Raw genomic sequence first — 25,526 nt, 5'->3', positions numbered from 1 at the left:
GGCCAAGTTTCACTTTTATTTGGTTGAAACACTCATAACTCCAAACAAAATGAGAAATGCCTTTTCACAGCGAGTAAAAGAACGTTGCACTCACGTGAGACTGTCTAACTGTTCTGAAGGCTTCTTCTTCTGTTCATAATTGGCGCCTGGTAGAGCTGATGTCCGCCTACCGCCACCTAGTGGACATATGTTTTTATGCCTCTAAGTGTAGTTGACTTATATTTCTGAATTAGCTGGACACAAATTTTTAGTTAAACATTTTTTGTGGAGTTAAGTTGTTTTTGACTGAGTATTTCAATTTATTACAGTAACATTACCTGTAGCTTGTTAAATTGACAAAAAATAATAAATTCAAACAACAAAGATAAAATAAATGCAATCTACAGTGTGCAACCCCATGTAAAGATTATCGAATTGCAAAAGGTTTCCAGCAGGGAGCAGAAGACACACTTCAGATAGTGTACAACAGAGTACTGAGTAAAGTTTTTACCATAAAATCACCCAAAAGTTCTCAGAAACTGTATTAAATATGATACATGTGGCATTAAAGGGTTAATCTACAGAGGAACATTTACAATTCCTCGTTTGTTTGCTGAAGGAGTTATAAATCTCCAGAGGAGACAATGTGGATCTTTTTTAGTTTCCTGCCAAAGCAGATTCCTGCCCTCCATTCCTCGGCTGCAGCTGTTAACGTCATGATTAATGGTCTCCATTAATGCGCTTATTCTCTCCTCCAGCCAATAATCTACAGTCCATGAATCGCTTCTTACAGTTGACTGTGATGATCTTGTAATTACTGACATTCAGCTGCTGTGCTTCTTTAGTATCAGAGAGGAGATTCAACTTGACAGCATTCCTTAAAACTGATATGGCAGGAAGTGAATCTTTGTGCCAAAATAAATAAATAATGCCACAAATATTTATTGCTGAATGGACCTGCGGTGTTTTAATCAATTTGAACAACTGAAGATAAAATCCATGTTTGGTTGCAATGATTCAGGCTTGTAAAGTGAAGGATCTAGTTGACAAATGACGCAAATAAACTTTCACAGATTTTCCTTGACATCCACTCAACCAGTTACTTTATTAGTAACACCTCACTGGTTCCAGATGGACCTTTTTTTTTCCCTCTGAACTGCCTTGGTGGTGTAGATTACACAAGGTGTTGGAAACATTCCTCAGAGATTTCCTCCATGTTGATATGGAGCATTACACAGTAGCTGCACATCTCCCGTTCCACCACATCCCAAAGCTGCTTGACTGGACTGGGATCTGGTGACTGTGGAGGCCGTTGGAGTGCAGTGAACTCATCGTCATATTGAGGAAAGCACCTGTAGACGATATGAGCTCTGTGACACGGTGCGCCGTCCTGCTGGAAGTAACACTGAATGGACACGGTAAACACAGTAGGTTGTGGTGTTTGATCCACGCCATGTTGGTACCAGGGGACCAATGAAAATGGCAAGAAAATATCCCACACACCATTACATCAACAGCAACCTAGTATACACGCAGGATGAAGCCACACTTTTATGTTTTATCCACTAAACTGAGCTGTTTCAGCTGAAATGGAGACTCATCAGACCACCAACGTTTCTCCATCCTCTGTTCTGGTCCAGTTCTGGTGAGTCTGTGATAATTGTAGCCTCGGTTTCCTGTCCTTAGTTGACAGGAAAGGCACCCAGTGTGGTCTTCTGCTACTGTAGACCATCTCTGTGTTCAGCAGAGGTGGATATTCCTGGTCCAGATGGTAAAAGTCCTGCCATATTTTTGGATCTACCTGTACATTTAGAACAGGGGTTTTCACAAACAGGCTCGTTTACCTGGCAAATAAACTCTGCTCATTAAATTCAGCTGGTTTGGTGACTGTTTGGAACAGCTGCCGGACAGGACTTTTACTTTCTGGACCAGGAATGGCCACCTCTGGTGTTCAGAGATGCTATTGGGCGTAGCTGGTTGAAACCAGCTTTTACATCAGCTCCTGTTACCTTTCCATCATCTCCAACCAGTCTGTCCATTCTCCTCTGACCTCTGACATCAACAAGACCTTATGGTCCAGACAACTGCTGCTCTCCTGGCGTTTTCTGATTTTCAGGCCATTCTCTCTCAGCCAAGGAGATGGTTGTGTGTGAAAATCCCAGTAGATGAGCAGTTTCTGAACTACTCAGGCCAAAAACTATGCAGCTACTAATTAGAAATTAATATTAAGTAGTTAAACAGGTGAGATTAATCAAGTACTTGGGGAGTGTTCATTAATATCTTGATGGGAATTTTTAAAAAGTTTATAAAGTCACTCTGCAAAACATAAAGTTTGGAATGCTGTTTATATTCAGGCCCTACTCTCTGAGACTAAATGACACAAGGAGGCTGTCATCTTCTGTATGAATGTGTGGTCTCATGCCACGATGCTAATGCTAAACAACTGATTCATTTGGCTTTTAATATGATGGGTTATTGTCACTGACAGGAGCTGAGAGATAATGATTCTTAAACATCTGCTGTTTACACTTCTCTCTCCTCTGGTTGATGGCGATAACTCGTGTTTAAGCACTTAAATTGCTGAACCAAGGAACTGCTTCTGCCTTAATTGACTTGATCTGATTGCTGTTTTGCTGATAACTATTTGATTTAAACAACAATTAATTGCTTTATTGGTGCATGCAAATGACCTCTGACTGGCCTTGTGTGTTGCCATCTTTACACTTCTCTCTCTCTCTCTCTCTCTCTCTCTCTCTCTCTCTCTCTCTATTTCTCTGACTCTCTCCATCCATACATCTGCCTCACTCTCCTTGTGCATGTGTATCTGTCCAGGTGAAAACAGCTGTGGAAGGGTTAATGACGACGGAGAGGGAACGGGTGGGTAGCTAACTTTCTCAAACACCAGTCAGCGTAACAGTCTGGGACAGAGAATATATGGAAGTGTTAACCCAGCAACTGGTGGAGTCATAAAAGTGTCCCTCAAACCAAACTGATTTCTCACTGGAGCAGTGGAGTAGTATTCTCCTCGTGTTTACATGCTAACCAGATCTAAGTACTTACCATAGACCACATATGAAAGATGGTCGGAGCCACCAGCTGTTAAAAGTGAAGCCTTTGCGGATGTGCATAAAACTGCAGTTCCTCCTTCATCCAGTAGGGACCGCTAAACAGAGCAAATCCCCATAGACTCCCATGTTAAAAAGACCAACTTCACGGCAGAAATAAACATGTTTACAGCCTGGTACAAAAATCCATTATCGGTTTAATAGGTCAGGTTTACCTTCATGACAACTGTGGGGGGAGTGAATTTTTTTCTAACTTGCCCATTTAAAAGTAATTTAATCTCGAAGTTCAGCATATTTATGGGCGTGTCCTTTTGATTGACAAGTAACCAATCTCCGGCTTCAAGTCAAGAACGTAGAACAACCGCGGTGTTTAGCCAGTTAACAACGTGACTTAGCTTAAGCCCGCTTACCTCCGTTAGCTACAGAAAGCTCAGAGTTCGCCCGATGTCAATCATCCGTCACAACCCCCCTCTCAGCTCCACCTCTTTGCTCATATTTGTATTTTCCTGGCGAAAAGAAAACATGTTCCTACCATCTCCTACCATCGCCATGCCAAGATGGCGGTGGTCGGAACCGCCCACCGAGCTTCAATTCAGCTCTTAGAAACCTATGGGTGACGTCACGGAGGCTCCATCCATCTTTTTATATGCAGTCTATGGTACTTACAAAGAACAAGAAGCTTTGACTTAAACAACGTTGTAACGAGGTGATAAAAGACATCTGCTGATAGCTATCTCCTCAGTTTGTAAGCAGTTTTTTGCTAAAGGATACAAAGAGTCATTACAGTTAATACGGTCCAAACTTAACTTTTAACTCAACTAAACTTTATTTATAAAGCCCTTTAATACAACATCAGTTGTTCAGTCAGTCAGTCAGTTTCAGATTGAGTTCAGTCAGTTTGCTGGTTTATTACCAGAAAACAAACATTAGGAAATATCAACATGAAAGCTGAGTTGCAAAAGTAATACACCGTAAAAACAAGAACATTTGTTGCTCCTTTGAAACATTTGAGCTTTGTGAACTGAACTCGTGACCTCTATTCGCTTATATCCTACATTTAAATACCTCTTTGATTCTCTAAACTTAGAGCACGCTGATGCTGTCTACTGTAAGTCTGACCATCGTGGTTTAAAAGGACTCTACAAAACCCAAAATAAATTATTTTTTATAATAAATGACGATGAGCTCTTCAAAAAACAGTACAAATCAACACAAAAAATAGCCTTTTTGACATTTTCTTAGAAGTTACAAAGTCCCAAAACGTCCTTCCAGTTATTTATTTTTTTTGTTCTTTTTCAAAATGTGTATTTATAGCATGTAGCATCTCCTCTTCATGAAAGGAAAAGAAAGAAAAAGGAAAGACGAAGACGAAGTATGACAAACAAATCTTTGCAATTTTAGCTAAATTCAGTGTAATATAGGCGGGCGTTAATAGGCTTTGCTTCTGCCTTTTCAGCCAGTTTTGTTTTTCACTTTGTTAATGTGTAAATGTAACATGTGACTGAAATAAACTAAACTAAACTAAAAAAATTTAAAAAAAATACTTGTTTCGGAGAAACGACCATATAAATGACTGTGAACACCAGGGCGTATGTTGCTTATTGTCTAATGACTCAGTTTCCTTTAAGGAACAAAAAGCTTGTGGTTTAAAGGTCACGCATCATTTTTACATCGGCAGGTTGTAAATAATCAGATTCAATAAAGCTTAAGTTGAATTTCATCAAATTTGGCAACCTAAAGTTTGTTTCTGGTGGTGCCCTATTAAATAATTATTAATCAAATATTTATTAAATATTAAGTTGTCATTGATTTAGTCAGTGCTTATATGCTATTAACTTTTTAGGGGGATCTTGTTGTGCCTTTAAGCCAGGGAATCCTGGGAAAACATCGCTTTGTGCCTTCTGAAGAGAGCTGGCTCAGTGTGAATCATTAGTTCATGGCGCGCTGATGGAAGCGACTCTCGCTCTGCATCTCAGGGCCTCCATCCCGACAGCGTCAGAGAATGATTTGCAGACGAGTTTCACTTGTAACCAAACATGTTGCAGTGCGGCGTGGTTGGTGCAGCCGGTCTCCTGACACGGACAGCCACATGTTTGTACCCTCTTCTTCCTCCAATCAAAGCTGCTGAAATCTGCCGCATGTCTGCAAGGCCTGCCTCTGCTAAGTGCTTTTAACCAGCAAGGGTTGAGGGGGGGGGGGGGGGGGGGGGGGGGGGAGTCCAGTGGAAATAAAAACAACTGACGTTGCCATGTGTGACGACAGAAACCCATCCTGTGGACACGATTTCGTCATCATGCTGATTTAGCCTGGCCATCAGCTTCTGATTTTTTAACCTACCATTTAATACTGCAAAGTTGCTACTAACGTTCAACCGCAACACAATGATTCTAAGATTAACCCAAATGACAATCTGTTTGCGTGAATGGAAGCCAGAATCAGTGCTGAGAAACATTTGCAGATATTTCTAATTTATCTGTGAACTGACTGATTTGAGAAGCCACCTGTGGGGGATCAGCAGTCGGTTTTGTTAGATTTCTGTGTGTAAGGCTCGTACAAACCTTTTATATTACCCTCGAGACAAACACGGGGTGTGTGCAGGTTTAATATTTTAGCAGATTCTCAGCATAGTTTAGCTACATACAGGCACAAAGTAAACGTGTAATTACTAGATCTGTGTGTCCACATGTGTATTCCTGCGTTGTAAACTGTGAGAACTAACCTGTGTGTGGGTGCTACCAGGCCAAGTGCTACCATGTACCATACCTGGTGAAGCTGGAGACCCCGGATTTCCCGGCTCACCTGGACGGCCAGGTACAATGTAGTAGAAGTTTTACAAGATATCTTTCTCTGATATTTACTAATTTTTGCAACAATTGATTTATTCAGGTTGGTCTTTTGGTTTTATCTAATCTGTTGAAGATTTATACTGCACAGGAGGCTTATCTTTTGTTCTGTTTAGCTATTTTTATAAGTCTTGCTGTTTACGTTTCTTAATCCATCAAACATAAATATAAAACCTGGTTTATGTTCATGTTTCTTTTCTGAACAACTTCTTTTATCTTCCTGTCTGCTGACCACCATAATAAATAAAAGTATCACCTCTGTAGTTAACTCAACATGAAAGAATATCAGTAACTACTGGTTTAACCCTTTCATGCATAGTGGCCATATCTTGGACACCTATTTACAAGCTTTTTTCTTGCTTGTTCATGGATGAGGATGGTATTTTTGTAAATAAACCACTTCAGTGGATGTTAGTGACTCATCTAACACATTTCCACTCACTAGGGAATAAATAAATATGTGATATAATTGAGCTAATTACACAAGTTTGTCTTTGCAATAAATACAAAAAGAAAATGATAGTTATATTTTAGATATACATAATATAATTATGATTTCATATTATTTTATAAATAGTTCATAGAATACATTAAACTAAATCATAAATCATGATCAATTTTAAATATCACTAATAAACAAAAAAAAGTATCATTGCATATGTCTGTAGAGGTAAAATACTGTATTTAAAAAAATGCTGTCTTGTTTTTTAATAATTCATGCAGGAAAGGGTTAAAGCATTAGACATACCTTTATTACCAACTTTTGCTTTGAATGATTTCTTGAATTTTTGCTCAATCTGTTTGTTTCTGTCAGGCTCTAAAGGTCTACCAGGTTCCCTAGGAAACCCTGGACGTCCAGGGTTTGATGGTCCCAAAGGTGAGAGGGGAGACCCCGGCTCTGGAGGCCAGCCTGGAACACAAGGTATGTGGTGGATTTTTTTGCATGTGATGCCATCGCACTAGCATAAATGCTAATGCGATTAGCTGTAGCTGGCTATTCTTTTGAAATCAGATGTGTTTAGTTAGTCTTATACTAATATTTATCATTACAAACAAGAGTTTTTATTCAAAAGCTTCAAAGTTTGACCTTTATTTTTCAAGGAACTTGATTGTCATATAGCTCATGTTCACATGTCAGAGATACGAAATTGGAACTGACGTCCCGAAGTGGCTGAGAAGTAGAAAATACGAATATATACTCTAAAACTATATAAAAGTAAAAATAGAAAGATAAATAAGTAGAAATATAGGCTGAATAAAAATAGAAATATAAACTAAACACAATTAAAAATATATACTGAATACAAAATGTCGGCTACATATGCACACAACGTTACAAATGTTGCTGCCAGTCAGCAAAGCAACATGGCGCTCAGTGTGCGACCGGAAGGCAAAAAGGGAAGCAGAGCAAATCTGTAGACATTCAGGTAAATAGACAACTTCAGAAACCACTTCAGAAACATCTCATTATGTCAGCATTTATCATAGACCGTATATGAAAGATCAACGGAGCCTCCGGCGATTAAAAGGGAAGCCTATGCAGAGGTGCATAAAACTGCAGTTCCCCCTTCATCCACTAGGGGTGGAAAAACAGAGAGAATCCCCATGTTAAAAAGACCAACTTCACAGCAGAAATTAACATGTTTACAGCCTGGTTCAAAAATCCATTTTCGGTTTAATAGGTCAGGTTTACCTTCATGACAACTGTGGTGGGAGGGAATTTTTTTCTAACTCGCCCATTTAAAAGTTATTTAATCTCGAAGTTCGGCAAATTTAGGGGCGTGTCCTTTTGATTGACAGGTACCCGATCTGCCGCTTCAAGTAAGAAGAACATAGAACAACCGCAGTTTTTAGCCGGCTAACAACGTGACTTAGCTTTATCCCGTTTACCTCCGTTTGCTGGCTAGCTCCTGTTATCTCCGGGTTAGCTTGGTTAGCTCTTAGCTAGTTTTTAGCTGGTTAACAACGGTTAGCTCTTAGCTACAGGCAGCTCAGAGTTTGCTCGACGTCAATCATCCACCATGACGCTCACAGCCCCCCTCTCAGCTCCACCTCTTTGCCCATATTTGTATTTTCCGGGTGAGACGACACACATGCTCCTGTCAAGATGGCGATGGTAGGAACCGCCCACCGAGCTTTAATTCAGCTCTTCAGAAACCTACGGGTGACGCCAGGGAGGCTCCGCCCATATTTTTATATACAGGCTTTGATGCATTTAAAAATGTAGCCAGTCCGTCAGCCAGTGCAAAGAGAAACTCACATTGATTGTTTTTAGCTTTGTTCAACAGATTTTCTAATCAGAGATGATGAGAAACAGGCTGTGTGAACAGGATAATATAATACGGGATGATGTAAAGGTAGTAAAAATGAGTCTCTCAATTAATCAAAAAGGCAATGAACCTGTGCTACATTAAACAAATCCTTTTTCATTTCCACAAAAAGTTTGTTGAGACTCAAATCAGTTAGCAGGTTGCAAATCCAAATGCACCACGGAGTAAATACAAACACAATACAACGTTTACAAAACAAGTCGGGGGTGATAATAACAATAAGAGGTCAGAAAATTAGAATTACACTCCCTCAGTGAGGATGTTTCCAGGCTGGTCCAGAAGACAGAAAGGCTGTCTCACAGACTCTGGTCCACCTAAAACCAGGGGTCTCAGTCCACTTCCTCTTGCAAAGCAAGCAGAGGAGGAGACGTAGGATGGAGCAACATGCTGGATGGCTTGCTGCCCCTCCTGCTGATCTTACCGGACAGATTTCTGGTGAAACTGAATCACTGTCTCACCGCTGTGGAAACAAACTCCAACACTGCAAACATTTATTGCGGCTTCATTGTTTTCTTGTGCTTCATGAGCCGGTTTTGGTTCTGGCCAATAGACTGGCCGGCTTTTCTTCTTCTTCTTCATGTGGTTTTCTTGATGATTAGTGGTCGTTTCAAACAATTTCACCTATTTTCATGACATTAAGATCGTCACTAACAAGCACTTGCCTCCACTCCACCTCCCGTCAGGTTTCACTGGACCCAGAGGAGAGCCTGGAATTCCAGGCGCACCAGGACGCACATTTGATGGTGCCAGAGGGAGGGATGGTAATCCTGGGTTGCCTGGACCCAAAGGCCAGCCTGGAGAGGTTCTTGGAGTCAGACCTGGAGCTCCAGGAGCAGATGGTCTACCTGGAATACCTGGAGACAAGGGCCAGCCTGGGACTCCAGGAACACCTGGATCTCCTGGTGAGTCAAAACTTGCATGTATTGCACCTAATTATTGTCCTTATACAAATCAACAATAGAGCAAGCTTAAGTAGCAGCAGCTTTATCATTTATTATTTATTCCTTATCTCAGTTATTCACTTGTTTCTATCAAACGGATTCCGGAAACAGTTTGTGTATTGATCTCTACAAACACATGTAGCTGATCATTGATTTATTTGGTAGAAATCTGAAAGATTGGAACATGACGGCAGCTGCCAGATCAAGTCATATAAATATTATAACAGAATTAAAGGAGATCAACAAACTGAACTGGAGGCTTCGTCCACCAATATCATCTTATAAATAAGTTGTCTTCTGGAGGGTTTTTAAGATGAAGCTATTCAGGAATGTTTTCACACCTTTCCTCTTCTTAGTTAAATCCTGCATCAGCTGTGGATGCTGTTGGTGTCCACTTCCTCCCTTCTTTTGTTCCCTGTGTCATGTCGAGCATTAATATCTAAATTCATCAATAAACAACATTAGGATCTGTAATATCTTGCTATAAATGTAAAAATAAACTGTCTTGTAAAATGACCAAAACTTGTTATAAAATCTGACCATAAAAGCATGACTGTAATTTCTGAGCGTGGAGCAGCTCTGCTTCCTTCTGCAACCGCCCCATCGATCGGCTTTTACATGAAGGCTGCATCACATGCATTTTCTTGTGCATTTCCCATGATAGGAGTGTGTGTATGAGGCGCAAAATGACTTGTTAACCAGTAAAAATCCATGAGCTGCATCACAGTTTAAGCTGCAGTGAAAAAGTAGCTTGTAGCCCAGATAGTACGGTGATGTAATTATCTTTATAACTATTGTTTGAATGAACTTAGCAGCAGTTCTTCTGAGCACTTCTAGGTACCAGATTGTGGTGAATTTGGCCAAATATCTGTACTTGATCATTTCAAATCGGATTCAGTTGAATCTGATTTCAAGAAGCAGGAATGAACATGAATATATTTTTATTCCTCTCAGGTCTTGATGGACGCTTTGGTGGTGCTGGACGGAAGGGAGACAGAGGAGATCCAGGTTTCTCTGGCCCTCCTGGTCCTCCCGGTCAAGGATCTGAGGTTTATGGTATTCCTGGTCGACCTGGATTTCCTGGAAACAAAGGACTCAGCGGACTGCCAGGTGAGAAAAAACACATCAACATCCCATCTTTCCACTAAGTTTCTGTTTAGGATTTTATTCTCCATAGTCTATCATTCAGAAATTAGGCTTTATCTTGTCTAGATATGTTATTTTTAGGTCAATTTATTGGAGAGTAAAATTGAAATATAACCTTGGGTTGATATTTTTCACCTCTCATCCTCTCCTTTATGTCCGTGTCGGTTCGTGACTTTTCTTTCTCGTATTATTTCTTTCATAATCCTCCACCAGGTTGCCTGTTTGGTTTTTGTGTATTTAAACTCTGCATCACCCAAAAGAATGTCCTTTTCTGTTTTGTATTTCTCCTTCTCCTATTTTATCCTCCTTCTATCCTCCTTCCTCTCTACACCCACCCCCACCGTCATCTCCATGCATCCTCTCACACCTCCATCTTTCTCCTTTTGGTGTTGGGTCGTTCGTTGTAGGCTGTCAAGGTAGGACACTCTCTTCCCCATCAATCATCCATCTCTTTTACCCGCTCCGCCCTTTTGCTTCCATCCCTGCATATTCCTGCTTCAAGCATTAGGCCATTAACTGCCTCCTCCTTCCACGTGTCAGCCTGTGCTCCATTTCTAATCACACGGCAGCACAAGTCAGGAAACGTGCGTTGGATGAAACTTATTTAGTTTCATCCTGACAGTAATCCTGCTTTGCAGTCGATTTTCTAAACCTGATGTGCAGAAACATGCAAGGCTTTCAAAGGAGGAAACAGTGTTGCTATGTGTGAGGCAACAGTAGTGTCTCAAAACAAAGTCAATCAGTGAAGAATGTGAACATGAAATATAATATGTGATCAGATGTAAAGAAATCGATACAAAAAAAAGGTACTTTTTTTATAAACAAAATTATAAATAAAGATGTTGGAATATAGTAATAAAACAATTTTTTGTACATCTGATTTTATTTATTTATTAATTGATTGACTGGAATTCTACCCTACACAATCTTCCGAAATTGTTTTATTTAATTTCATCTTAATCTTCTTTGCTTATTGTTAACCACTTTGTAGCAATTGTATAAAGTTTTATCCAAGTCACTCCGGCGGTTGAAAGTGAAGCCTATGTGCATAAATCTGCAGTTCCATCCTCAAACCGCAGTTTGTAGCCGGTTAACAATGGTTAGCTTTTAGCTACTGGCAGTTCGGAGTTCGCTCAATGTCTATCTTCTACCATGCCCCCCTCTCAGCTCCACGTCTTTGCCCATATTTGTATTTTCCGGGCGAGACGACACGCATGCTCCTGCCAAGATGGTGATGGTAGGAATCGCCCACCGAGCTTCAGTTCAGCTCTTCAGAAACCTACGGGTGACGTCACGGTGGCTTCTTTTTTTATACAGTCCCTTGTGATCCTTTAGCTTCCTCATTTCCATTCAATTACTGAATCTTCCTTCAAGGTTTTGATTTAAACCAATCAGGTTTGAGAACCAGTCACTCTCTTCCACGGTCTCAGTTAGGAATTGTTTTGTTCATTCTTCATAAGGAAGGTAAAACTAAATATTTAAAAAAAAAGCCAAATATACGTCGTATTCAACCTTTATTGCACCAGGGAGAACTTAGCTGAGATCAACTCATTGGCTGCCAAAGACACCTTTTGAAGAAAAATTCAGATTCTACTTGAGGGATCTAAAAAATCCTTAAATTGAATCCAAACATTTACTTCTAAAAACATCAAAAAACGTCTTTTGAAGTTTTGTGGTTTCTGTAAATGAAAAAACAATTTCACCAGGTGCATGCGTCAAACCTTCCTCAAAACGCGCAACTCCAATCCTGCACCCAAAGCGTTGGGCATGTGAAGATGCCCTAACGCACACACCCAGCCAAATTTGCAAGAGTGTCCTTGTCAAGACGGTGCAGTAAAAAATGTTACAAATACACGACAAAACACATTCAAACTAGCTAAAAGTTTTCAAACAAAGAACAAATTAGAATAGCTCTTTAAAATCCTAAATAAAGCAGAACATCTGCAACCTGCCCATGCAACTTTTTTTTTTAAAGTTCCCAGAAGTCCACATTTTTTTTCAGTTTCCCCTTAATATATACAGATTTAATATTTATGAGGTTGTCTTTATAACTCTGCTTTGTGCAGAAAAAGCTCCTTTCTGTAAACCACAATCCTCCTTCAGCTCTGTAAATACCACAGCAGGAAACTGAGTTATTTCTTGAGTATTTATTAAGAGTGATTTTATGTTTTTGAAATTTCCAAAAAGCTGTGACTGCTGACATTTGGTTTTGTTTTTCGCAACCAGAACTAACCCATGTTTTTTACTTTGACCTCTCATTGACATTAGATATTTTTACTGGATTAACTGCTATAGTTGTTTTTGCACAAATGCTTTTTAACTTTGCCCGTGTTGCACTAAAAGCTTTTTCCACTCTTAAAAAAAAGGGCTATTTTATTTTCAGCACATCCCTGCCTCGCTCGATTTCGACGGCAGCTTTTGTTGTTGTTTCCAGGCTTTCATCTTTGAAGCACTGATGTGTTGAAAATATGTTCAATTTTTTAAAGATTGTAAACATTAGTGTTAGTGCGCTATCATGTAGAACAAACTTTAGGTACTGATTCAGTCAGGAATTGCACTCGAACCTACTAGAACTAAAACTATATTAGTTTTTTTTATTCTTATTTTGAGCTAAATAATGCTTACACCTGCTTAATTCCCAGTTGTCTAAGTGCAATTTCAGCTGAACTAGAACAGTAAAACAATGTAAACAAGCACCTGTGATTACATTGTCCGCTGTTGTGTGACATTTTAATTATAAAAAATAAAAATGAGTTCTCACTTGAATTTTCTGTAACATTAATTTGGAAAAAAAAATTGTGCTGAAAGTAAATTTATTACAGATGTGTAAGTAAGGTAAGTATTTTTAATTTTGTTTACCAGCATTTGTTTTGGTTTTTACTTCAGATGCAAATCTGGACTAGCTCCACTTAGATTATTTTGTCACATTATTAGTAAATGTAGTTTTTTAAGCAGTAGAAGTTTTTTCCTTCCTTTTAAAAGTTTAACTGTGACAAGCGTCTAATCGCATCGCCATCCATGGTTTTTAGGTTTTCCTGGTCGTAAAGGAGAGCAAGGAGACCCAGGATTCCCCGGTCCTGCTGGAATGAAAGGAACCCCTGGATTGCCTGGCACTCCTGGACTAGCAGGGCCTCGGGGACCCGCTGGACCTCCTGGACCAGGGACTAGAGATGGGATCCCAGGAATACCAGGCAGAAAGGGTTAGCGCTCAATCTGTTTTCCATCTGCTTTTTGACTTGCAGTGACCAGCTGTGTTATCAGGATATTGATCCCCACAGGTGAAAGAGGCTTCCCAGGACTCATGGGTTTCCCAGGACTACCCGGTCGCCCTGGAACCCCGGGATTTCCTGGAGGAAAAGGACTACCTGGAGAGCCTGGGAGAGATGGATTTTTTGGCAGACCTGGCTTACCTGGATTGAAAGGTTCAGCATTCAGCTTCTGAAACACACCGTCTGAGAGAGCAACTACATGAAATAATCAGCAGCCTGGGAGTAAAACAAACATTCATGTTACTTTACTTTTGTAGGTAACAGAGGTCCTACGGGTCCTGCTGGAGTGCCTGCACCTCCGTTTCCATTAGAGTTTGTGGAGAAAGGAGACCTAGGAGCTCCTGGCTTTGGGGGCAATCCTGGCTTTACTGGACCCAGAGGTAACTACTTGTTTTTTGTTTATTTTGCAGTTAAAATAATTTCGATTCTTTCATGTCTTTCATAATTATTCAGTTTGGGTATCACAATATCCTGCAATACAGTATAGTGGGATATGATACCATACGGTACAATACAAAGCAATATGACACAATACGGTAAGATACAATGTGATGCAGTGGGATGCTGATGCTAAACCACATGATTATGGTATTGTGCAGTCAGTGTTGGGAGTAGTGGTGTTTAAGTACAACAGCAATTTCAAAAAGTATGATGCAGTATGGTATCGTGTAATACAATATATTGCGATATATTCTGATGCAATACTAAACTACACGGTATGACAAGGCATGAACTGCTGCGATATGATGTCATACATTATGGCATGGTACGTTACAACCAGTAACAGCACAAAACAATGTGATCCATTTTGATTTTGTGCTGGTTGTCATAAAGTTGTTGTTTTTATCAAAGATTGTTCATTTATTCTCCCAACTGTTTGTTTTGGCGTCAGGTGACAAGGGTCAGCCAGGTCTGCCTGGTTCCCAGGGTCTGCCTGGACTTCCTGGCTTTGCTGAGCAGAGTAAAGGACAGCCCGGAGAGCCAGGATTTCCTGGGCGGCCTGGACCTTCAGGCTTCCCTGGATCAAAGGGAGAGCCTGGAATCATGGGATTCCCTGGCATGAAAGGCCAGATGGTAAACACACACACACATCATAAAGTCACCATGAAACAACTTGAAATGGTGGAATTGACGTTGTGATGCTGTTTTTAAGGGCGATGATGGCACGCCTGGTTTCCCAGGCAACCCAGGAGAATCTGGTCGGCCTGGTGCCAAAGGTCAGCATGACCATTCAGTCTGTTTTGACTCTAATGTTTGCATACAAGCTCATGTGTTAATGACTACGGTACCTTAAACTCATGCTTGGTTGCTCAGGTCAACCCGGAGATAGTTATGGTTACCCTGGAGGACAAGGATCCAAGGGACAGCCAGGAGATCCAGGCTTCCCTGGTAAGACTCTCCATGCTTTCTAAGATTCAGAAAAAGCTACTTTCCCTCTTGAATAACAACTATAAACACCTGTTGGTTGATTTATTTTCTTAAATAAGGCTTTGTATAAAACCATGACTCAAGAAAACGTTGAAGCACGTCTATATCGGCGTGCCTTTGTGGAATATATTGAAGGAAAATGTTCATAGCAGGTTCATTTTCCATCCTCAGGTGGTCGAGGCAGGGATGGTGCCCCTGGTGACAATGGCTTCCCAGGAAGTCCAGGTTTTCCTGGAACAAAGGGTGCCATAGGTGAAGCAGGACGACGTGGAATAATGGGTGAGAGACAAAGTCAAAGCCAAACTGAAGGTGAAACTCAAAGAGACCCTCTAGTGAGTGACACTGACTTGATCTCTTCTGTAGGCGCCCCCGGTTTTCCTGGGCCAAAGGGTCAGCCAGGATTTCCAGGGAGAAGAGGATCAGATGGGTCTCCTGGCCTACCAGGAGGTCCTGGAGGTCCTGGAGTTAAAGGTTTGAGAAAACGAGATAAAACACGATGAATATATAAAGATGACACATATTCACTATATAATGTTGTCCCAGGTTTGGCTGGACCCCCTGGTTTAGATGGACTGAATGGTCTTCCTGGACCAAAAGGCCTTCCTGGAACTCCAGGTAAAAATCATGTGATGCACAATTCGTACGTTTCCATGGGAGTTTTAATTCCTCTTTAATTCCGAATAAAAGTTCATTCCGCTGTAAACTGGCGAAAAACGACCGTGTAAACACTTAATTCCGATGTAAGTGTCTGGTTTATTCGCATTTTAATTCCGATCTATTTAATTCCTCTGTCATGTAAACCTTCATCCCACTCCTAAGTTAACTCCGGTCGTTCTGAGCATGCTCGTTACCTTGTCCTGTCCCGATGACGCGCGTTGTTTTACCTCCCGTGTTCGGTGGTCTATCTTTCTTCTCCTTCTCAGTTGCTGCAGAAAGTGAAGTAGTATGCTCGTGTTGAGCTGCTACTTCACATTTATAATAAAGATAGCAGTAAAACTGGTTCTTATTATGTAGTTTTTACAAGTTACGACTAAAAAGACGAGAAGCAGGGAGCCAACTTTGTTTATTTCTGGTATACGTCATACGTCACGTGCACCCTCTGTCCAATCAGAACCCTTCACAACCCACCGCTCTAAAGAGGAATTAAGTGAGAACATGTTTCATGTAAACGTTCATTCAAAATTATTATCTTCATGTAAACTCGTAAGAGACTAACTTAATTCCGAATTATTAATTCTGAAATAAAAAACATCATGTAATCATAGCCAATGGCTGCCTTTGATTGCAAAAGCCTGTTTAAACTTGTTTATTTGCATCCAGGCGGGACAGTGGGAGGTCTTCCTGGTGCTCCAGGTGTTCCAGGGTTTAAGGGAGAGAGAGGTATTTCTTATGCTGGAGGACCCGGCTCCCCGGGACAAAAGGGGCTAAGAGGAGAGCCAGGTTTGTTACAAATAAGAGAAAATGAAAAATACTCATTAGGAGGAAGAAGAAACTGCTGGGTCGGTTTATTGTTTGTTTGTTTCCTTCACTAGGTAGTCCTGGATTTCCTGGGTTCCCTGGCCGGCCTGGACCCCCAGGGACTACCCAGAGTTCAAATATTTTTGGACCAGTAGGAGACCCTGGCCTTCCTGGACTGGATGGAGAATACGGTAAATACACCTTAGGAAGGAACGAGGAAGAGGAGTGGAAAGCTTCACTAACACTCGTTTCTTAACAGGTTTCCAAGGACCTCCAGGCCCTCCCGGACCACCTGGTCCAGGCACAGCGCAGGGAGACCGTGGAGACCCTGGGTTGCCAGGTTTCACTGGATTCCCTGGTCCAAAGGGAGAGCCAGGACGCCCTGCAGGCCCCGGACTTCCTGGTAGTCCAGGTGCAAAAGGTAAAAGGGGCCAAAAGCAAAAAATGGAAGCAAATTTTGTATTTATGGGTCTTAAATCCCACAGATTATAAAGAATTGTGTTTGTGCTTTTTAGGAATTGTAGGTGATCCTGGTTTTAGTGGAGTTCCCGGAGTCAAGGGCTTTCCTGGTGACTCTGGCTTCTTTGGGAACACAGGCCGTAAGGGAGAGCGAGGTAGGTGGTGTCTCCAGGAGCAGAAATGCGATGCTACAGGATGCGAATAAGTTTTGCATTTTCCCTCCTTCATCCTTTACCGAGCTCTCCCATTTCTCCATTCGCCAGGTCCTCCGGGACGAAAGGGTCTCCCTGGCGTCTCACTGCCAGTTCCTCCCGTAAACTTAAGACGAATTCCTGGAGAAATGGGTTTTATTGGTAAACTGGGAACTTCTGGTAATCCTGGGCCGCCCGGTCAGCCCGGTTTCCCAGGACCTCCAGGTGTGTAAGAACCACAGGTGTCAAGGAACAAATTACAATGACTTGGTAACCTTACTGAAGCAGGAACATTCTCATCTTTACTTCAACATAAGAATTATTTTTCAGCCAACATTTTACTTCATCTCCATGTAAATAACTGCATTTTCAGTCATACAATAAAAAATATTCTCCTCAGGTCCAAAGGGTCGACCAGGCCCTGCAGGTTCGCTTGGCAGGACAGGTTCATCAGGTTTTCCTGGCCCACCTGGTGATGCTGGACCCCCTGGTTTCCCTGGACTCAATGGAGATCAAGGTCAGTATTATGCCTTGTTTTAACCTAAACACAAAATGCTGAATTAAAAGAAAAAAAAAAACCAAAAAAAAAAACAATAAAAAAATGAACAAAACAACTTAAAAACAATATTAAGAGCAGAGTAAATATAATAAAACGTAAAATGAATAAAAATCACCTCGAGATGGACTGGCGAGCTGTCCAGGGTGTACCCTGCCTTTCGCCCAATGACAGCTGGGATAGGCTCCAGTGAATGAATGAATGAATGAATAAAAATCCATAGATGATGTAAATAAATAGGTTTTAAGCTGCTTTTTGAAAAGTGCCCACAGAACTCTCATGGATAGAAGACTAAACATAAAAAGCTGAATCATCCCATCTCTCCATGACATTGTGCTAGGAATAAAAACAGACCCTTGCCACCTCCGCTAACCCCCCCCCCTCATTACATCTCCCCCAGGTTTCCCAGGCGCAGTTGGCCTTCCTGGCAATCCCGGCGGCGTCGGCCGCAGCTTCAGCATTGGTTACACACTTGTGAAACACAGCCAGAACTTTCAGGTCCCTATGTGTCCTCAGGGCATGGCCAAACTGTGGGATGGCTACAGCCTGCTGTATGTGGAGGGACAGGAGAAAGCTCACAACCAAGACCTTGGTACGGAAACCGTCCCTTTATCCTAGCTAATTAGACACAAGTCTTCCTCTTTCCACCTTTGTGAGTAAAAAAGATGAAACTTTTTAACTCACATTGGTTATAAGAACTGTGCTGTAGGATCTAGCTGTAAGTGGTTTTTCATGTGATTTTCCCAGGTACGTAACCTCCTCATGTCCTTCCAGGTCAGCCCGGTTCATGCCTCCCCAGGTTTAGCACCATTCCTTTCCTCTACTGTTCACCCAGTGAGATCTGCTACTATGCTAGCCGCAACGACAAGTCCTACTGGCTCTCCACAACTCAGCCCATCCCCATGATGCCCGTGGCCGAGGGCCAGATAGAACCTTACATCAGCAGGTACTGATGTGTTACGTCGACCCACTGCTGTTGTTGGGGTTTGTTTTACTAAATTGTTTGGGCTGAAGGAATTGCAATCATATTATTTCCATCATTAATAACAACGTAGAATAAACATCATACGTTTTCTGCTAGTGCCGCGTTCCTCATCGCATGCGGATCACTGACTCTTGACTTGCGGCTCGTGAAACAGCCGCTGGCTTTCTGAAAATCTTATCTAAACAAGTCATAATGATCCTCAACGCTGCAGTTCTCTCCACAAACAAGAGCTGCAGGCTGCTTGCAGAAACTCTGCTGTCATAACGGCCCTAACTGACCCTGTCAGAGTTGCCAGGTTTGGCTGATTTCAGCTGCGAACTCCACCAAAGAGCTGCTCCGTCGGTAGCTCCTTATAAATAATGAAAAAGAAACACCCACATTCCGGAGGTATTACTGTATTTTCACCATATCCTGTTGCATAAGAACGCCGTTACTCTGTGCAATATTTAGGATAACCATTCCTTGCTAAACAGCTGAATGTTACTGATTTGGCAAGGAAGCAGGATACGTAGCGTAGGAATGCTTTATTTATTTTTTTATTCATTCTTTTTTCTCGGGGTGGCAGCTCTCCTCTTGTCTCAGTATGCTGAGTGCAGCTCTTGTTGAATTAACAGTGAGGATAACTGTGCTAATGTCACTTAAAAGTCGGATATCTCCTAAACTTTCCCTCTGTTGTACGAACAATCCAGGTGTTCGGTGTGTGAGGCTCCGTCTCAGGCTGTGGCGGTCCACAGTCAGGACCTGACCATCCCCAGCTGCCCCCCGGGCTGGAGAAGTCTCTGGATAGGTTATTCTTTCCTCATGGTAAGTCATACATCCCCGTGTCTCTTTGAGTCGTTTCTTAAGATGCAGCGGGAGAAGTTGTTGTCTTTTTTGTTGTTGTTTATTTCACTCAGATGTGGAATGGATCCATTAAAACGGTACCTATAAGGATTCCCAGCACTCAAGGAGGGACTTTTATGTTTTTATTTGAATAAATTAATAAATAAATAAATGAAAGTGTAAGCTAGGGGTGTCCAAAGTCTGTCCCAGGGTTAGGGTTAGTTTCCACTGTCGGGTTTCCCATGTATCGCTGTTCCAACACACCTGCTTCACATTAAACGGATCCAACAGCCTATGAAGTTTGCAGAGCGACTGATTTTAATGAGTCTGGTGTGTTGGAGCAGGGATGCATGGACAACGAGCAGGGGACCGGAGCTGGATGCCCCGGTGTTGGACAAGGAGGGATGATAAACGTCTGTCATTCCAGAGGTTGGATGTATCAGGACGTAACAGAAAGTAAATAAATAGAATAGAATAAAAGTAAAAGTCCTCGTCAGGTTGTAGAATTACAATCTCACATAAACTACACGACATATCACACACTTATAATATTCATTCAGCAAGAACTTTGAGAAAATGTATAAACAGTGTGTGAAGGTCCACCCTGACTGCTTCCAACTCCAACTTAAAATAGAAATCAGGTTCTGATAATCAGTACAGGCGATTAACTGATCATTGATCGGTTCAATCACATCTGTAAAATCAGGAGTTTAGGTAGTTTGCTGGTCGCCAGCATTCAGGTGTGTGTTCACACGTTGTTGGAAGGAATGATGTCGGCACACAGACACTGTTAGGTCCGCTTTAACCCCTGTGTGTGTGTGTGTGTGTGTGGGTTCTGTGGCGTCGCAGTGATACTCACACGTTCCTTGTCATTATCATTACGATACACCTGCTACGTTGTTCAGCATGTCATCACATGGGAGGGTATACACACACACACACACACGCCTGGATCGTCCGGTCTGTTTAGATCAGTGTGAACGTGCTCGCTCTCTGGTGCAGCGAACTCCGGTCTGCATCAAAAACAGGCTTCTTGGTCCAAAGAGCAAAGAGTTCTGGTTGTGCTAAAACCCGCCAGACTGTCCGGCGGACGGAGAGAAGAAGAAATGTCGGACGCAGCGAACGAAAAAACACGTTTTCATCTGCAAAGACCTTTTTTTAAAATCTGATCTTATTTGTCTTCATTGATTTTAGTGTGTTGCTTTTTAGCTGTTCTTATGTCTGATGTTTTTATTTGTGTGATGTGTGTGTGTGTGTGTGTGTGTGTGTGTGTGTGTGTGCGCGCAGCACTTTGTTCATGTGTGGTAGTTTTAAAGTGCTTTATAAAGTTTAAAGTCTTTATTAAAGTTTATAAAGATATTGACATTAAACAGAAGCACAGAATGAACGAATCTGGACCCTCACTCTCCTCCAGGCACATTCCCAGACAATAAAACACATGAAGAGTTTAGTAAACAGCGAATTAAAACAAATAGAACTGTATAAAACACATATACAGTCCTGATCAAAATCTTAGACCACTTGAAAAACTGCTAGAAAATACCTTTTGCATATTTGGATCTCAATGAGTTTTAAGTAGAGCTACAATATGCAAAAGGAAGAAGGGGGAATGTGACAAAAACCACTTTGAAAAAGTAATTTATTGAAAACAACAGTTAAACTGAAATAGGCTGTTTATCAGCTGATCAAAAGTTTAAGACCATCGCTCAAAAAATAACAAAAAACTCTCTAAACCAGAACAAAAATGTTTCTCAGTTGGACTCAGTAACGAGTAGCTCCACCGCTCTTGTTAATTACTTCAAAAATTTGTTTGAGCTTGCTTGATGTGAGTGTTTTCAGGAAGCTAGTGGGAACATTACTCCAAGTGGTGGAGATGGCTTCACGAAGGGCATCAACTGTCTGGAACTGATGATCATTTTTATAAACTTCCCTTGCCGTCCATCCCCAAATGTTCTCTATGGGATTCAAACAGGGGAACATGCAGGATGGTCCAAAAGAGTGATGATGTTCTCTCTAAAGAAGTCCTTCATCAAGCGAGCATTGTGAACTGCAGCATTGTCCTGTTGGAAAACCCAGCTGTTACCACACAGACAAGGCCCTTAGTCATGAGGGATGTCCGCTGCAACATCTGCACATAACCAGCCGCCGTCTGACGACCCTGCACCACCTGAAGCTCCAGTGTTCCACTGAATGAAAAAGCACCCCAGATCATGATGGACCCCCTCCACTGTGCCGGGTAGAAAACATCTCAGGTGGGATCTCCTTGTCATGCCAGTAACGTTGGAAGCCATCTGGAACGTCAAAGTTAAATGATTTTTTTTCTGATCAGAGGATAAAACTTTTTGCACTTTTCAATGTCCCATGTTGGATGCTCCCTGGCGAAGTGAAAACAGGAAGTTTTGTGGCGTTGAAGGAGTTTGAAGGAGGACTTTGAATTCGTTTTTTAAACCCTTTTCCCGCAGATGCCGTCTGATGGTTATTGCGCTGCAGTCGGCACCAGTAAGGGCCTTAACTTGGGACGAGGACTGTCCTGTGTCCCCACGGAGACTATTGGGTCTACCACTTGTGTTTTTTGTTCCATGATGCTCCGGATCTTGAAATTTTTTTAGAATGACTGTCTTACTGCATCCAAGCTCAGCAGCAATGGCACGAGAGACCTTGCTTAAGTAGCTCGATGATCCGACCACGTTCAAGAAGAGAAAGCTTCTTAGCTTTAGCCATCAGGAAGGCATGACTGTGTGAAAGCCCAAAAGAAAATGAGAATTTTTAGCAGATTCTGGCTTTTATAGCCTGTGGTCTTAAACTTTTGATCAGCTGATAAACAGCCTATTTCAGTTTAATTGCTGTTTCAATAAATTACTTTTTCAAAGAGCTTTTTGTCACATTCCCCCTTCTTCCTTTTGCATATTGTAGCTCTACTTAAAATCTCATTGAGATCCAAATATGCAAAAGGTACATTCTAGCAATTTTTCAAGTGGTCTTAAGATTTTGATCAGGACTGTATATGAACAGCATCACCGTTTTATGCTCATATTTAAGAGGATTTTAAATGATAAAGCAAATAAAGCAATAAATTAATACATTTTAAAGGACCTAAACAAAAGCAGAACAGAAAATCATGTCAGACCCAGCATTCATTTCCCTGCATGAAGACCAGGAACAGATGTGAGATATGTTCAGATGAAGACATTTTCCCAGACAAGGATGATGTCATTCCCACCAGCTGCAGTTGGTTAGACCAGCGATCCCCAATCCTGGTCTCTCCTGCAGCTTTTCCAAGCCTCCCATCGCACCTGATTCTAATCAACGTGTTTTTGTCAGACGTATGCAGAGCTTGTCTGAGTCTGAGTCGGGTGTGTTCCAGCAGAAACACCCACAGGACACCCGTCCTCCAGGACCAGGGTCCGGGATCCCTGGGTTAGACTATCCAGTAATGACATATGTCAAATACTGGCAACTTCTTTTGCAGCTAGGAAAGAGTCTTAACTTTAGTTTGTATATCAAGCGTTGTCATTTTCCACAAAATATTTGTCATTTGCAACTGATTATTTCTTCTTATAACAAAAAGCATAAAGATCCTAGCAGCTATGTTGTCTGGGGCTTTATGCCCCTGGTAGGGTCACCCATGGCAAACAGGTGTCTAGGGGAGGGACCAGACCAAGTACGGCTCACAGAGCCCCTATGGTGAACACAAACCCGGGCAGAAATGTTCCCTTACCCAGACGCGGGTTACCGGGACCCCCCTCTGGAGCCAGGCCTGGAGGTGGGGTACGAGAGCAAGCGTCTGGTGGCCGGGCCTTTACCCATGGGGCCCGGTCGGGCTCAGCCCGAAAGGGTTACATGGGCCCCACCTTCCGTGGACTCACCATCTGCGGGAGGAGCCATAGGGGTCGGGTGCAATGTGAGCTGGGTGGCAGCAAGGGGCGGGGACCCTGGCAGTCCGATCCCCGGCTGCAGAAGCTGGCTCTAGGGACGTGAAATGTCACCTCTCTGGTGGGGTAGGAGCCTGAGCTTGTGCCCGAGGTTGAGCGGTTCCGGCTAGATATAGTTGGACTCACCTCAACGCATGGCTTGGGCTCTGGAACCAGTACCCTCGAGAGTCCTTGGAGGGAGTGCTGGAGGGTGCTCCTTCTGGGGACTCCATTGTTCTGCTGGGGGACTTCAATGCCCACATGGGTAATGACAGTGAGACCTGGAGGGGAGTGATTGGGAGGCATGGTCCCCCCCCTCTGAACCCAAATGGTGTTTTGTTATTGGACTTCTGTGCTCATCATGGATTGTCCATAACGAACACCATGTTCCAACACAAGAGTGTCCATATGTACACCTGGCATCAGGATTCCCTGGGCCGTAGTTTGATGATCGATTTTGTAGTCGTATCGTCGGACCTGCGGCCACATGCCTTGGACACTCGGGTGAAGAGGGGGGCGGAGCTGTCAACTGATCACCACCTGGTGGTGAGTTGGCTCAGATGGTGGGGGAGGAAGCCGGTCAGAGCTGGCAGGCCCAAACGTGTCATGAGGGTCTGCTGGGAACGTCTGGCTGAGTCCCCTGTCAGAGCGAGCTTCAACTCCCACCTTCAGCCGAGCTTCAAACATGTCCCGAGTGAGGCAGGGGACATTGAGTCCGAATGGGCTGTGTTCCGTGCCTCTATTGCTGAGGTGGCCAGCCGGAGCTGTGGCTGTAAGGTCGTTGGTGCCTGTCGTGGCGGTAATTCCAGGACTCGTTGGTGGACACCAGCAGTGAGGGATGCCGTCAAGTGGAAGAAGGAGTCATATCGGGCCTTCTTGGCCTGTGGGACTCTGGAGGCAGCTTATGGGTACCGACGGGCTAAGCGGCATGCGGCTTCGGCTATTGCCGAGGCAAAAACTCGGGCATGGGAGGAGTTTGGCGAGGCCATGGAGAAAGACTTCCGGACGGCTTCGAGGCGATTCTGGTCCACCATCCAGCAGCTCAGGAGGGGGAAGCAGTGCTCCGTCAACACTGTGTAAAGTGGAGGTGGGGAGCTGCTGACCTCAACTCGGGACGTTGTGGGTCAGTGGGAGGAATACTTCGAAGACCTCCTCAATCCTACCAACATGTCTTCCCATGAGGGAGCAGAGCTGGTGGACTCAGGGGTGGACTCTCCTATCTTTGGGGCTGAAGTCGCTGAGGTGATCCAAAAGCTCCTTGGTGGCAAGGCCCCGGGGGTGGATGAGATCCGCCCGGAGTTCCTTAAGGCTCTGGATGCTGTGGGGCTGTCCTGGCTGACACGCCTCTGCAGCATCGCGTGGACATCGGGGGCAGTGCCACTGGATTGGCAGACTGGGGTGGTGGTCCCCCTTTTTAAGAAGGGGGACCAGAGGGTGTGTTCCAATTACAGGGGAATCACACTCCTCAGCCTCCCTGGGAAGGTCTATTCAGGGGTCCTGGAGAGGAGGGTCCGCCGGATAGTCGAATCTCGGATTAAGGAGGAGCAGTGTGGTTTTCGTCCTGGTCGCTGTAGGGGGTACTCCGGGAGTATGGGGTACCAGACCCCCTTGTGCAAGCTGTCCGGTCCCTGTACGACAGGTGTCAGAGCTTGGTCCGCATTGCCGGTAGTAAGTCGGATTCGTTTCCGTTGAGGGTTGGACTCCGCCAAGGCTGCCCTTTATCACAGATTCTATTCATAACTTATATGGACAGAATTTCTAGGTGCAGCCGAGGTGTTGAGGGATCCGGCTTGGTGGGCTCAGGATTGGATCTCTGCTTTTTGCAGATGACGTGGTCCTGTTGGCATCATCTGGTTGTGATCTCCAGCTCTCACTTGAGCGATTCGCGGCAGAGTGTGAAGTGGCTGGGATGAGAATCAGCACCTCCAAATCTGAGACCATGGTCCTCAGCCGGAATAGGGTGGATTGCCCTCTCCGGGTCGAGAGTCAGGTCCTGCCTCAAGTGGAGGAATTTAAATATCTCGGGGTCTTGTTCACAAACGAGGGTTGGCAAATGTGGCTGGGGAAAGGGAAGTCTGGGCTTCCCTGCTTAGGCTGCTGCCCCCGTGACCCGACCCCCGGATAAGCGGCATGAAGATGAAGA

The 25,526-nt window shown here is 43.1% G+C and overlaps 1 protein-coding gene across 1 annotated transcript in view; it reads left to right on the top strand.

The window, feature by feature from the left end:
• The window catches only part of col4a6 (collagen, type IV, alpha 6), a 182,317-nt gene that overhangs the window by 153,921 nt on the left and 2,870 nt on the right, over positions 1–25,526 (top strand). The window contains exons 26-47 of the mRNA XM_079257522.1: positions 5,784–5,855; positions 6,702–6,809; positions 8,901–9,119; positions 10,113–10,268; positions 13,325–13,504; positions 13,583–13,726; positions 13,831–13,953; positions 14,466–14,647; positions 14,727–14,790; positions 14,888–14,962; positions 15,173–15,280; positions 15,365–15,472; positions 15,545–15,616; positions 16,322–16,441; positions 16,534–16,650; positions 16,719–16,880; positions 16,975–17,073; positions 17,182–17,334; positions 17,510–17,626; positions 18,066–18,257; positions 18,440–18,611; positions 19,340–19,454. Coding sequence (XP_079113648.1) covers positions 5,784–5,855; positions 6,702–6,809; positions 8,901–9,119; positions 10,113–10,268; positions 13,325–13,504; positions 13,583–13,726; positions 13,831–13,953; positions 14,466–14,647; positions 14,727–14,790; positions 14,888–14,962; positions 15,173–15,280; positions 15,365–15,472; positions 15,545–15,616; positions 16,322–16,441; positions 16,534–16,650; positions 16,719–16,880; positions 16,975–17,073; positions 17,182–17,334; positions 17,510–17,626; positions 18,066–18,257; positions 18,440–18,611; positions 19,340–19,454 — 2,858 coding nt within the window. The remainder of the gene's footprint in view (positions 1–5,783; positions 5,856–6,701; positions 6,810–8,900; positions 9,120–10,112; positions 10,269–13,324; positions 13,505–13,582; positions 13,727–13,830; positions 13,954–14,465; positions 14,648–14,726; positions 14,791–14,887; positions 14,963–15,172; positions 15,281–15,364; positions 15,473–15,544; positions 15,617–16,321; positions 16,442–16,533; positions 16,651–16,718; positions 16,881–16,974; positions 17,074–17,181; positions 17,335–17,509; positions 17,627–18,065; positions 18,258–18,439; positions 18,612–19,339; positions 19,455–25,526) is intronic.

This window comes from Telmatherina bonti, assembly GCF_933228915.1.
Source record: "Telmatherina bonti genome assembly, chromosome: 18".
Lineage (NCBI taxonomy): Eukaryota > Metazoa > Chordata > Actinopteri > Atheriniformes > Telmatherinidae > Telmatherina > Telmatherina bonti.
This window is presented reverse-complemented; position numbering and strand designations above follow the sequence as displayed.